General features: G+C 39.5%; 1 protein-coding gene across 3 annotated transcripts in view; it reads left to right on the forward strand.

Moving 5' to 3' along the window:
- The first annotated feature begins 690 nt into the window (after window positions 1–690).
- LOC124141036 (uncharacterized protein C12orf29 homolog) overlaps window positions 691–15,631 on the forward strand; it is a 32,270-nt gene continuing 17,329 nt past the window's right edge. Inside the window, exons 1-4 of one of the 3 annotated variants that reach the window (XM_048385705.1) lie at window positions 691–715; window positions 7,406–7,641; window positions 10,553–10,707; window positions 15,002–15,086. In XM_048385705.1, the coding sequence (XP_048241662.1) occupies window positions 7,425–7,641; window positions 10,553–10,707; window positions 15,002–15,086 (457 nt within the window). In that variant the 5' untranslated portion in view covers window positions 691–715; window positions 7,406–7,424. Of the gene's footprint in view, window positions 716–3,956; window positions 4,219–7,405; window positions 7,642–10,552; window positions 10,708–15,001; window positions 15,087–15,631 lie in introns of those variants that run through there. The other 2 variants (XM_046508901.2, XM_046508900.2) reach the window with 2 other exon arrangements.

Here is a 15,631-nt window from a genome sequence, read left to right on the forward strand (position 1 = left end):
CAACAACAAAAACTTTGAGGAATATATTGTCTTTTGCAATAATGTAAATAGAGGTTATCACGCAATGGTATATATCCTGCATTAGGAATAAACATTGTATTTAGCGAGCCTAGGCGAGCTAAATACATGGTGTTTATTCCTAATACAGGATATTTACCATCTCCAAACACACAAGCGTGATAACCTCTTTATCATATAATGTCATTATTTAATTTTGTGCTTCAAAATCGCTTTCCCTCTCTCACAAACATTACAAAAACATTGTGTCTTCCTGGGTCCACTTGCACAAAGCAATCTTAGCGCTAAGACTATTGGAAGCCTATGTTAAAGTATGGGAGTTACGATCATCTTAGCGCTAAGGTCGCTTTGTGCAAGTGGGCCCTGGAATGCGCGCATTAATATTTATTACGTCACAGGGTGAGTGATGTGTCAGTCGGACAGTGACAGTAGCCAATATAGTTCCAACTGAAATCTGTTTCTTATACAGTGTTGAAGCAACATATACGCAAAACAACAATTGTTTTTAATTGTCTTTCGCGGCAATCCATTGGTCTATCCGCTAGAGTAACTGCGCTTTGTCAAAGGGAAGCTACTCTAACCCTAGTCTATGAGACGTCACGGCCACGTTCATGAATACGTTGTTGACAGTCGGTCTGTCCTGTCATAATGTTAAGAAGTGTAGTCAAATGTACACACAGCGACAAAACGAAACAAGGTAACAATTCAAACATATTTCGGCCAAATCCAACTTTTTTAATTTGTGGAGAAGGTTTCAAGCCGCAGAGGTCTTCAAGCACAGATATGGCTACTGATCCCGCTCGGCTAGGCCTAGTGCCCTCGCAAAATCGTTTCGAAATTTATATCTCCCAAGTTGCCACAACTTATGAAATGCCTTAGCTACGTCACAGTTAGACACTGATTTTCAGTATGTTAGACTGTTCTTTTGATAATGATAGAAATTATCCCTGTCGTTTATCCAGATTCCCGGTGGTTAATTCTGACTCCATCGCCGAATGACGAGGGCGACGCCAAGTTTGTTTATAAACAGCGAAAGTAGTCCCTACTTGACCTTTGATATTTGCATCTCTATCCGCATATGACCTCAACGGATATCGTTTTTATCCGTTGGCTTTATCCTGCCGAGAAACCTATCCATTATATGATAAAATAATATATTTATGAGGCGCTTCAATCAGTCACAGAAGGCAGTCCAGGAGACTCCCGTGGGGATTCCCGACTGGAATAGGTCCCCAGCAACCTTTGCTGGTCGTGAGCTGCGACGAAATGGATCGAATGGTCTGCTGATCAAGATCAGCATTTTTAATGTTTAGGATCTCAATTATTTTTACAACATAAACAGCTGCTCAATTATTATTTTTATTGAATAAACAAACATAACATTGTATATTTGGACAGTTGTCTACATGAAAAGGGCACATTTTTTTTTTTCCTAGAATGCGAGACATATGTAATTTATTTTATCTCCCATACCAACAACAGAAAAAGTACAGATGATCCTCCATTGTTCACAATATCAATCACTGGATCACTCAATTAATTACAGACCGCCGTCGTGTTGCATGATCTCCCTGATTTAACAACGTTTAAATTTAACAACAAAGAAATGCAAAGTATTGTTTCGGAATGTTTCCTAAGTGAAACAGATTTCATATGTTACAAGCATTCATACAATAAATTCCTACAATATTTACATGCATATCTAACATCTTTTCGATAATTCACAGCTAAACGAATATAAGATAACTATCGTCTCACGTATGTCAGGCAAATTCAAGAACTATTGAATATTATAAGCACTGAATAAACTGAGGTTTCTGCAAAAAGATATTTGAATCAAAATGTCTTGAATCTTCATGTTATGAGACAGGAGATCGTACGCATTGGTGTATATTTTACTAGTGGTAACTAAGTAAGTTTGGCTGCCCTCACGGTTTCTTTATATTTGTAATAAGTATGAAGTGACAAATTATACGTACAAACAGATATGATCAGTAAATGTTACCAAATTGGCTCATTGCAAGTAAACCAGTCATTTAAGTTGATGAAGCTTGAACAGGCTGTGATGGTTCGGAGTCAAGCTTATGTTGTATATAGTACCTTTCACCCATTGTAAGTGCATTCAGTTAAATTTTGCATCAAATATATATGATGTGTATCGCTGTCAAACATGTACACACACTCCTCAGGCAATGTTTTCAAGCAAAAGTTAGGATAAAAAGCTATATTTGTCCACACCTCGCTGATAGTTCATATTTGAGGTCACGTGACCTCCCACATTTTCATGTACATCGTTTGGCATACTTTCGTTGTATATTTTGTAAGAACACACTTCAAGCATATAGCATAATCATTGTAAATATAACTTTACTGCATTAAAACATTATAACTGAGCTGAACCAAAATAAGTTACAGCACATCCCATTTCATAGCATAGCATGTCTCAGTTAAAGGGAGGTAATTCTTGTTGTCTTGTTTACACACTGATTTTACGACACTTCACAATGTAATGCAGTTTGACTCAATACTCATTTATAAGATAATCTGTAATTTCTTAGTTTTCATTTGTAATAACAAACTATTGGAAGTATAATTCATTAAGGTATTATTTTCACACATAACATATGCCAAGTATATAAATAGTTCACTTTTATAGAGTATTTGATATTTATGCAATGTTGTAATACAGTATGGAAATTTAGCATCTTACTGGTGTTATGGTTACCATGAATGCATGGATTTATCTTTTATGGTTTCTTGAAAGTTGATATTAATGTTATCAACTACATTGTAGTTCCATTGTAAGTTGTGTTGATGGGTCTTGTCATCTAATGTTGACATTGAAAATATAAGTAACCAAGAACTAGTTGGGTATTATAATACTTTATTGTATGCCTAGTATAGTTAATGAGTGTTGATATTTTATCCGTTGCGCCACACCAAGTTGAAAACTTGAAGTATAAACATGTATCTACATGACGTCTTTGTCAGCCATGTTTTATCGAACATAAAACAAACGTGACCCAAATTCTTTGTTGTTTTCAGTTTTAAGTCATTCTGAGTGAATGTGACCTGGGTAACACTTACAAAGAGTACAAAACTGAACTCTCTAATCGCTGAGAGAATCCGCGAAGGTAGAGGTCAGGAGGTTTTCAAACATGGCAGTAAGTTGTGCCTTCTTTGACGACCGAGGTTGCACCAACCCTGAAACACAAACAACAGCTAGAGAGGCCCGTCTGTGTGATTGCCATCATCACAGGTTTTCATGCCACGTGTTTTCTGAAACGTCTCCCCGCTTTTTATATGAACTATCGTGGAAGCGATTCCTACATCGCACCACAGAAATAAGAAGCAAAGAGTTGCTTCCATTCCAAGTTTCAACCGGTCACTTTAAGAACGCATACTGCCATGTATATATGCGACCGTGGTGTTAAAAACACGTTAAGAGTGTAAAACGTTTTTAAGAAGCAGCATACAAAAAGAGATGGACGGCGGATAATTCAGAAATAAAAAATAATGGATTCTTTTGGCGGGAGAGGAGCGACACAAAAATAAGTAAGGACTCCGTATGTCATGTACCGACAAGATAAGGGACCGGTCATGTGCAACTAATGTACCGATAATATTGACGCTCCCCTTATGCTTGTCACAATTTTGGATGACCCTCCCCATCTTCTTATACACTTTTTTCATGACCCTCCGCGAAAAGACAAAATGTAAAAACACTTTAAAATGTATTTTCTTATACAATGTCCACTTGTCCATGACCCAACCCAAATATGTGTATTTTTTGTACTCTCTTCACTGGCTGCAATATTTTGCTAAACAGCTGTCTGACGCATATGTTGTCCAGTCCAATCATTCGTCACCACTCGCCCCTTTCCGTAACCTGCAAGGCTTGTCCCGGAATAACACGAGTTGGTCACGAATGAAAATGTATGGAATTGTTATAATTTGACTGGGATTTGTCTATTATTAGCCGCGCATTTCGTTTTGGCGTGCGGGGGCTTAAATACAGTATAGTTGAAGTACACGCGCGTGTACAACAGGCATACCTCTCGATAAACGTAGCGCTGTGGCCTGGTCTGGGAAAGGGACGTATACTGACTCGACCGCGAGGAGTGAATGCCACGAAAACAGGTATCTCGGAAACCGATTTTCTTTAATTTGAGGAACGGACGACACTGGCCCCCTTTTCATGTACGTAGGTCTAAATATATTCCATCCTAAGTAACATACATAGACCTAACGACACAGATAATTTATTTCGCCACTAGCCGACATTTGAGTGCATGGATGATGATGTATGTACTAAATATGGCACGTGCGTGTTACCTGCCTCGTCAATGAGCTATGGAATCAGCTGGTTATCCCATACCATGACCTAACGCTTTTTCACGCCTCCTTATTCACTGGCGCTCACTTTCAGCATCGGGTTGTCAGGCTTGGTGACTTGGTTGACAGTGTGGCGTCGTACCCCTTCGATGTGGATCATTGTTGATGGCTTACCTATTTTTACTGATCACTGGATTGACTGGTCCAGACTCGATTGTTCACTCTCCGCGTCGTATGGCAGGGGGATTGGTCGGTGACGTGAGGCGTTAGGCAACAAAGAAGCAATTACAGATTGCGACTGAAATTATCATGAGACGGCCCCTCTAACGCTCTGTCATTTCCCCTAACACAGAACGTGCAGTGCATGCGTGCTTGCGCTGTGCCTTCCACGGTTTGTCCCCCCTACGTGTCATGTACACATTTCTATACAAAATTACATGATAGTTTCTTAAAGAACTTCATCCGTCATGGGTCTTAAATTAAACAAAATTCAGATTTTGTTGGGTACAGGGTATTCATGGTCAAGTACCGTATTGATGTTTCATACACTTTTCTGGATTTCGAGTTATTTTGCAATTCATCGTTCTCATTTGGAGTCAAACGGACTGTACAAGGTGGACATACAGCCATCCCAAGAGACAATCTGGCGAGCGTAACAGTAGCACAGGGCAATCCAGATAGGAAAGTGGTCAAGGCCATTGTAAAGATACGTGCAGGTCCACTACTAAATCCAAACATGATGATAGATATATATATATATATATATAGATATATTCAGGAAATAAAATTATCCTTCATAATATGGAATGTAAATGGGCCCTTTTCAAAACTCAAAAATGTAAGTTTTGTGAAAACCTTCGATAGAAACTTGTCCCCAAAGTACCACAGATTTTAAATATATGTTCCCAGACCATGACTGTCAACAGTGTGTTTGAGAATGCACATGTACTGTGGGCAGATAGAGCGGTGGTGGTGAAGCACGACGACCTAAAGTAAACAAGCTACACCAACACCAGCCACAGTGGTTTGATAGGGAATAGGGGGCACGGGTGGCCCAGTCGTCTAAGGTGCCACAATTCTGGGTTCGAATCCCGGTTCGCCCCGATTATGTTTCTAGGTTTGTCAGCACCATACCCGTGCTCATGGGTTTCACCGAAGTGGTAAACGTCTGAGACATGCATCACTTCGGGCTTTCCTCCCACATTAAGCTGACACGCCGTGATATAACTGGAATACTGTTAAAAGCAGCGTTAAACCCAACTCACTCACTCACTCACTGATAGGGAATACTAGACACTGAAACCTACAACATATGTCCTTCTAGACAGGTTTAGGACTACGAACAATAGTGAACATTTGTAGTGAGTATTTAAACGTCAAAAACCTTTTTAAAGAAACTTGTAAATGAAAAAAGATTGATCGTGAAAGGTCTGTCTCTGAAGAAGTGTAAATGCTGAAAAAATTTAGGATTGTAAATTATTTTGGAAAACAATTCATAAATATTGCTATAGACGTGAGTTAGCATCCTCATCCATTACTACTGATGACTTGGATGCCTACCTCAGAGAACTTTTAAAACCAAATCACTCCTTTGATGAAGACGTTGCAGATTTTCTAGAAAACAATTCTACCATAGACTGTGATGAACTGGTCAGTGGGGAAATATCAGAATAGGAAATAATAAATGCTATACAGCATTTGAAAACTTGCAAATCACTGGGACATGATGGGATCCCAACAGAAGCTGTAAAGGAAACCTGTTCTGTGTTATTACCCTTTTATAAGTGTCTTTTTAACCATTTTCTTGAGACAGGTTGGAACTTTGGGGAACCTTATTTCGTCACAGAATTAAGAAAATTAATACAAAATTTTGTAAATTTGTACTTGGCATTGGCTACCAGTCACCAAATAAGGCAATTTTAGCAGATTGCAGAAGGTACCCAATATATGTTGGTTGGTTTGTTTGTTTGTTGTTTAACGCCGGACTCAGCAATATTCCAGCTATATGACGGAGGTCTGTAAATGATCGAGTCTGGACCAGACAATCCGGTGATTGACATCATGAGCATCAATCCATGCAATTGGGATCGATGACATGCATCAACCAAGTCAGCGAGCCTGACCACCTGATCCCATTAGTTGCCTCTAACTGAGTCTTACGACAAGCATAGTCGTCTTTTACGGCAAGAAATATCCCTGAAAGCATAGTCTGGTGTGTAAGTTGCCAGTTTGAAACTAGTGCCGTATAGCTTGAAAAAGCTGGTTTCAGATTGGCTATTGTCCACTTCTTCTTAGTCACTCATTGGTCGGTCAAAGTTCGTGAAAGGTCATTCTGACATGATCTGAAATGGGATGTCCTTGGACCTTTTTGTTTAGTGGTAGTGAGAACTAAGATCTGATTTTAATGAGATTGAATTTGCAACAACTTCCAAGATAAAATGCTTCTTGTCTGTCATTTGATTTGTTTGCTAAATTTCAATTTTAAATTTTCCAGTAACTATATATCTAGTGCACATAAGGTGATACTTTAAAAAAAATGATTTCCAAATCAGTTGACATGAAAAAAGATTGAAAAGTGGAACAAGAAAATTTGGAAAAGCACTATTTTTGTCAATCTTCCCAATGCCTTCTTACATGTGCGCCATAAAAAACACTACCCTCCATCTATCCCCATATATGGACCAGGATTTTTCACCAAGACATCTGTAAAAATAGAAATAAAAAAGCCTGACCTAATCATTTTCAGTCATTTTTCGAATGGATCACCCCATGAAGATCGGGGGCAGAATAGGTCTTCAGCAACCCATGCTTGCCGTAAAAGGTGACTATGCTTGTTGTAAGAGGTGACATGGGATTGGGTGGTCAGGTTTGCTGACTTGGTTCATGCTTGTCATTGCGTGGATCGTTGCTCATGATGTCAATCACCGGATTGTCTGGTCCAGACTCGATTATTTACAGACCGCCGTCATATAGCTGAAATATTGCTGATTGTGGAGTTAAACATCAAACAAACAAAGATCAAATGGATCCAATTCCAAACCTTTCTTTTAAGGATTGTGTGAGAGGTGAAGATGAGTGAACAACAAAGGACAAATCCTGTGCAGCAGAAGGTGAAGTGCCTGTTCGAGATCAATGTGGAACCTAAGGCCTCTGGGAAGCGCCCGAACCAACCTTTTCTCGTTGTAGCCTCGGACAAACTCCTTGTTGAAGTGAAGCAGCACATCCTGGACACTGCCATTGTTTCGGAGAAGATTGATGGCACTTGCTGCTATATTGCTGAGTATGAAGGTGAGCATGAAACCAGAGCCGATTTGGTTGACCAGTAACAGTTTCACAGCCAAATGTCTCAGCCTCTCTGTTCACATATTTGAAATTCTTGTCTTTGATTGATAAATGCTGTTGTACCAACAGGGATTTATATGGACCTGCTCCGAGGCCGACATTAGCCCCCAGTCTGCAGCAAATGTCAGTAGAATTCCCAAGTTGGAAGGAATAATTTCCCAACCAAGGGTACGCAGTCTTGAATCCTGGGTAAATCCCACAGTAGTTTATTGTTTTTTTGCCCATGGCTACCAGCTACCACATGTTAATTATATTCAGGGTTGGTCGGGTAGCCGAGTGGTTAAAGCGTTCGCTCGTGATGCCGAAGACCCGGGTTTGATTCGTGACATGGGTACAATGTGTGAAGCCCATATCTGGAGTTCCCCGCTGTGATATTGCTGGAATATTGCTAAAAACAGTGTAAAAACATACTCACTCACTAATTATATTCAGGGGTGGTATATGTTTATTCTCCATCACTATCTGTTATGTATTGCAGGTTTCCTCAACAGCCCTTCTTGAGTCCTTTTCTATCCCCCTCCTCCCACTCAACTGCCTAGGGAAATGACAGTGTAATTCCTCTCACAGCCCTTCTGATGAAGTAATATATTGTACAAATTGATGTTTTCATTGTTTGCAGGGCACGATTTAGCTATATAAAACATGCACCAGTACAACCTATGTTTGAAAAATGCAACCTAATATTAACATGCACCAAGTGCACATCAAATTTTCAAATTTTGTGTCTGATCAACTCTTACTTGTCCACACAACATCAATCTTTGAATACACTCAATAACTCTCAGCTTTATTTACTATAAGTCTTGGTGTTGTTGCTTCATCATCGGCAAGCATGGGTTGCTAAAGACCTATTCTACCCCGGATCTTCATGGGTCACCCAATATGTGTAAACTATCAATGCAGAGTTATCTCATTACTGGATATGTTTGCACAGACAACCAGATACACGTTACTCTAGACAATGCTATTACATGATTAAACGACCCGTGAAGATCCGGGGTAGAACAGATCTTCAACAACCCATGCTTGCTTGTAAAAAGCGACTATGCTTGTCATAAGAGGCAACTAACGGGAACGGGTGGTCAGGCTTGCTGACTTGGTTCATGCATGTCATCGTAACCCAACTGTGTAGATTGATGCTGATGATGTTAATCATTGTATTGTCTGGTCCAGACTCAGTTATTTACAGACTGCGGTCATATAGCTGGAATATTGCTGAGTGCGTCATTAAAAAACAAACTAACAATTAATCTTTTTTGGTTCTATTAAGGAAAATGATGACAAGAACAAAGCCAGAGTCAAAAAGACATTTTTTACTGGTCCCACAAGAAGTTCAGCTGCTGATAATAAATCACACTTAATTCATGTCAACATGCACCGGGTGCTAGATAAATCAAGTTTCTTAAATCGAACCCAGGATTGACTGTTTCATACTTTCTTTAACAGAAACTGATCAGAGAGTACTTAAGTGAACATCTGATTATGTTCAGACGATATGGCAGTTGCTTTGAAAAAACAGAAACTCTTTACCAAGTTTGTCTTATTACTATCAGTATCGAGCATCACTCTAAATAAGAAAAGAAATAGTTCAGTGTGCCCTTTTTTGTGAATTTGCCTGTAATCAGAAATTTCAGAGAAATAGGACTGTGGAATAGGAGTTATAGTCCTTATTCTTTTGTTAGTGTATACAACAAAATATTAGGTCATTCAAGAAAGGGTATCACACTATGCTCTGAGAACTTGGGGTATGTGTGGTTTCCTCATGTTTATGTGTCCATCATTGGCTTTTATACCACGAACCATCTTCCTGAGGTATTGGAGTTAACTGATTAAATAAGTCCAGTTTCCATCCTTAGCGAACTAGGCTGGAATGATGAAGTTACATTTTGGATGGACTAATGAGTCTATGCATAGTCCAATCAAAATCGTAAACTTCAGCACAGATTTCAGTCAATTGCAGGATTTGCAGAGCGTGTGTACCATCCACTGGGTGTGCAAATGCAAGTGATATTAGGGGTAGAAACTGATTCGTCAGTAGGAGGTACCTAGAAGGGACATAAGTCGTACTAGCCACTGGTGGCGCTGCAATTGAGCCATGAAATTCCAGCCTAGTTCGGCAAGGGTGGAAACTGGACTTTTACAGTCGGCTAACTCCCTTGCCTGGGGAAGATGACCATGAACCGGAGGCGAGTGGTGTAAAACCTAACAAAGGACACATAAAACCACATATACCCCAAGTGATACTACTGCAACACATTTATCTTGCCGACATGTTTCAATCTGCCATGGTAAAAGAATTAAGACAAATTGAAATGCACATTCATTTATGGGTAGCGACACAACTGTTCTATTGATCTGAGGTCACGTGACTTTCTTTGACTCATACAAACGTGAAGCTTTTAGCTTTCTATCAGTAGTGCAAGAGACTTATGGTCCTGCTCAGAAATCCATATGCAGCCTGTTTTCTTTCTGGTGGGGTATAAGGGATTCTTTGTCCTGCTCATAAATGTATTACCCTCCCAGGCGGGATATATAGTATGTGCTTAACATTAAGTGAAATCAGATCTCAACATTCTAACATGTAGGTAAGATAACTAGTTATGACTGAATAAAGGTGAGCTTCTGTACCTGTGATACTCTGGTTTAAATTTTGAGAATATACACTACTTGGAATCTAATTTTCACCCTATTTGAGTCAATATAACCTTTTACACCTGAAAACCCCCCGGCAGAAATAGTATCGCCAAGATCAGTGAGGATCTGTTTGTTTACAGGTCTGTTGCTTGTGTTACTTGTGTTACTGTGTGTATAGTTTACAACTTATGATATGAAATTGTGTGTATTGATATGGTTTAAGGTAAGCCCTGGTTGTGGGCTCGACATGACCGGAAGCTGAGTAAACCGGGGGACAGAAAGCTGAAGAAGTATTTATCGGAAAAAAAGGCCTGGTGCGAAGATGGGGAGATCGGAGACAGGCCCACCATTGCCTGGGACATCGAGATAGACTTCAAGGTAACTGGTTGTTGTTGTCAAGTGCCAAATAAAGAATATTAGAGTTACAGGCCTGAGCAATATGTATTGGTTTTGAAAAAACAACCATCATTAAGGAGAGAGTAAAATAATGATCATTTGCAGCCCTGTGGAATAGGACTGCTCTCAAGGTTTATGAGAATTTGACTGCCTCTGTCGGTGCAAATGATTTTTTTATCACTACTACATACAGATACATGCATCTTCCCGAGTCAGTTAAGAGAGTTAACTGACTTTAAAAGTCCAGTTTCCACCCTTGCCGAACTAGGCTGGAATTCCTAGGCTTGATCGTAGCGCCACCAGTGGCTATTACGAGTTATGTCCCTTTTATGCCTCTCCTATGGACCAGTCAGATTTCACCTCTCGTATCACTTGCATTTGCTTCAAACAAAACTGTGGCGCCCAGTCAAGACGATCTGATCAGTAATCAAGATGTATGTTGTGATAAAACGGGTCTTACATCGGAAGTGCATCAAATCACGTGAGCACCTAGATTAAAAACATGACGAGATTTGGAAAACATCTGTTGACAACGAGTTGGCGGTGCACATGCTTTGCTAATCCTGCAACTGACCGAAATCTGCATGACAGTTTGTGAACCGGATTTTGATATCATTGCACGATTTGGATTGGTCTATGCACAGACTCATTAGTCCAGCCAAAATCCAACTCCATAATACCAGCCTAGTTCGGCAAGGGTGGAAAACTGGACCTTTATAGTCAGTTAACTCTCTTGCCTTGTTACTATCGAATGATAAGTTACTATCGAATGATTCAAGGGGTGGTAATTTAGTTTTGTCAAATCTGGACCAATCATTCATATATTTGTAAGGATATACACCTTTTCTCAGCAACAAATGACGAGTTATCTGTTCAGTCATCAGGATTGTTCGCATTAGCTAAATTGTCTAGGGAAGATAACAGAAACTGTATGGAGTCTATGAATCAAAGCCCATTACTTTGCTTTGTTCTAGCTTTCCCATCCTGGTCCGTATAATGTATAGTTTTAGTCAACGAGAATGATATATATTTTTCCATACTATTAGGAATGCACGTTATTAAAGCCGCCATCGGTATTTGTGTTACAACTATATATCCAACCCACAAGGGATATATGTTCTTGAGTTTTGTATGTAAAACTACATTCAGAATTGTGTTCGATATTTTCTATAGGTTTGTGCTTCGAAGTCAGCGTAAATTATGTACGGTACCGGCATTTGATTACAATAATGTTCAAATTTTAATATATTTTTTCACTCTTTAGGCATGTCGATCCTGATAGCAGTCTGTCCAACACCTCTGCAGTCTACTTTATGTGCTTCTAATAGATCTTGTCTGCTGTACCCATGCAGGCATCTTTCGCAGAAATATTTCTTTCCATCATGTTTTGTTTGATCGCATAATAGCCTGCTTAAACTCTTTATCCACGTATAATGATATTTACCATCTTTTTCGATCAGAAATGAATTGATTCTGGGAATATGTCCTGGAGCAGAGCTTATCCTGTGTACAACAATTCCTTTAGGAGAATGTCCGAAAACATTTATAGCTATTATCGTCATTGCTCCACCATATGTGATGACGGGTAAGGGACATCAGTTAACTAAGATAATATATCCCCTCAAAACGAAAAAGTGTGTTAGTCGCTCCCCTGCCAGAAAACCCAGGTCATATGTTATTGAGTCGTCCAGCATTAAAAAATGTTAGTTTAAATTTGGTTACTGAATTCAATGATATAAAACAGAACTTGAATGCTATACCTGATCTTTCTACAATTATTATTGAAGTCTTGTTTGGAGATGCACCAGAAGATGCCTTCAAAATATTACCAGGTCTATCAATTAAATGGCTCAAGAAACACGAGCGTCAACGTTGCAGTATTATTTATATGGCCTATTTATATGGATACTGTTGATGGATTTCGATTACATCAAATAAGCGACATAAAACATCGAATAGAGAAGGAGAGGGAGTTGAGACTTGGATTGTATAAAAAGTATCGCAGAGCTGTAAATGCTCTTGACGGAGTTGACACTGCGCTTGTGACTGTTGGCATGGGACTCGGTGTAGCCGGTGTTGCTTTATTATCAACTATAATCGCCGCGCCTATCGTACTTGATTTGGAAGTAGCAGCCGGAGTCTCAGGACTGGCAGGAATAGCGATAAAATGTATTTCTCGTAGGTTACAAAAGAAAGCATTAAAACATGATAATATTCGGATACTCGCCGAAGCATAGTTGAACAGCATTGAGGATCATATTTCAACAGCCCTGGCTGATTGTAAGATATCTGAGGATGAGTTTCGTTTAATGTTGACAGAACTAACCAAATACAACGCAATGAAGCAAGAGGTTCGATCAAATTCTCGTAAGACCAATGGTATTAGCGAAGACGAGAAAAAAAAGTTCATAGAACAGGGGAGACAACAAGTGCGTCAATTCTTCCGTGCCAAAACCAAAGAACTGGTTGGAGATTAAAAATAGATTGTTTCCTATCGTTTGATCACGTTTAAACGAATGCTTACATAAGTATATAATAATGGAGAATTACAAGCCAATCAAATTGCGAGAATTACCACAGGGTACCGGGTATATATTATATCAGTGGTGTCAAACCAAACAAATACTGTCATCAATTGTTTCTATCCAATTTCGAAAAATAGTATATAGTCTGGTCTCCTAGTAGAATGAATGAAGAACTCAGTAAAAATGTTGAATATCACTTTGTTCAAAATAATCGTATGCGTATGAGTAAAAATAATAGAGAATATTTTAATTACAATTTAGTTTAGTCTCATGACGATCATTGAATCGCATCATCATTTTTGCAATTCTCTCTGTAGTAGCAGTATTGGGTATAAATCTGGCTCCAGTGCAGTTGCGGTAGAACTGTCATTACTTCTACTACTCATGGGTTGCTGAAGACCTATTCTACCCCGGATCTTCATGGGTCCACAGGTTTCATGTGAAGTAGGACATATGTTTGCAGGGGCTTCATTGTGTGGAGATGGGTATTCAGTTGTAATAGACAGGTACATTAAATAAAAATGTAAATATTTCCTTTTGGTACAATATCACTTATGTTCATACAAATGCAACAGGGTTACAAAATACCCCAGCAATAAGTGTAACCCCTGTGATTGTATTAATTGAAAAATCATGATATAAAACATTTTTATTAATTATGTATTCAACATAGGCGATGCAAACACGACTTTGTACACAAGATTTGCAATTACTATCTATTTACATCTTAAACAGATACTGTCACCAGTTAAGTTTACATAGTGTGTTTTCTGTATAGAGCTAGGTTACCTGTAGATTTAACCACTTGGAACCAAACACGATATGTTTATCTTCATTCTACCATGACTGAATAACTCTTTGGTGTCAGCAAATATATTGAGTGAAGCGGCATGGGTTGAGTCCAGTGTTTTGTGTGGCTTGTCGATGTGAATTACCGAATCACTGATGACAGACTTGAAACAAAATATGGCGCTGTATGCTCAATCAGTTTGTTTACACCGTAATACTTCACTTAAACATATGACAGGCTTTGAAGGCATATAAGCACGGCAAATGGGCAAGCTAACATGAGGTGGGTACCCATAAACAGAACTAAGCAAGCTTTGCAAAGATTCAGTTCTACAACGCACGTCACCATTATGACGTCATATTGCTCGTTGTGATGCAAAAGATATGTACAGTCGTAAATAGAACAGCGCCAAATTCCAAGCTCTCTGTTGTTCCCAATACTTAAAATACATTCTTTTTGTAGATTTCTATTGTGTTTTCTGCACAAAATTTATTGCTACACAAACTTTGAATATTGTAGTAACCGCAGCTCGCTCGCTCGCTCACTCACTCACTCACTCACTCACTCACTCACTCACTCACTCACTCACTCACTCACTCACTCACTCACTCACTCACTCACTCACTCACTCACTCACTCACTCACTCACTCACTCACTCACTCACTCACTCACTCACTCACTCACTCACTCACTCACTCACTCACTCACTCACTCACTCACTCACTCACTCACTCACTCACTCACTCACTCACTCACTCACTCACTCACTCACTCACTCACTCACTCACTCACTCACTCACTCACTCACTCACTCACTCACTCACTCACTCACTCACTCACTCACTCACTCACTCACTCACTCACTCACTCACTCACTCACTCACTCACTCACTCACTCACTCACTCACTCACTCACTCACTCACTCACAGTTGTGGACAATGTTTTGTTTCTCTTTACAGGAAGTCCCCAGTCAATGGATTCCAGCATTGGAAGTGTCAGTTGAATTTGGTGTCCCTCAACCTGATGAGCATGGACATATCCCAGGTACTACTACTACTACTACTTCTACTACTACAACTAAAAAAAATGAAAGAACAAAAATAAATTATTATTTGTATATTTATAATGTGCCAAATCCACATCCAAAAGCACTCTCAACGTGCTATATTATTACACTGGTCAATAAATCCCAAGCTGTGAGGCGCTAGAAGGTTAACAGACACATTACCATCTCATCCTACTTGGTACCCATTCACTGTCGGGTAAACAGAGGTACATTTCGAACAAGGTCACTTTCCTAAGGAGACACCACATGTGCTCCATGTGCTCCAGGTGCTCCAGTGTAGGCAGGACCAAAGTCCTAGAAAACTCTCAGGTGTCATGCTGCCAAACACGGTCACCCACTTCTGGGTTTGTCAACACCATACCCATGTGCTTGGGTTTCACCAAAGTGGTAAACGTCTTGGTCTCACCCACTCAATCACTCACTCACTAATTGGAATTTCGATCTAATCTACAGTTAGACAACCTCAAATTTCAAAACACAGTAGGTTTATTTCCATTGGAAACTGTGCTCTCTTGGAACACGT

The sequence above is a fragment of the Haliotis rufescens genome, unplaced genomic scaffold (genome assembly GCF_023055435.1).
Source record: "Haliotis rufescens isolate VD_foot unplaced genomic scaffold, xgHalRufe1.0.p SCAF_6, whole genome shotgun sequence".
NCBI classification, from domain to species: Eukaryota; Metazoa; Mollusca; class Gastropoda; order Lepetellida; family Haliotidae; genus Haliotis; species Haliotis rufescens.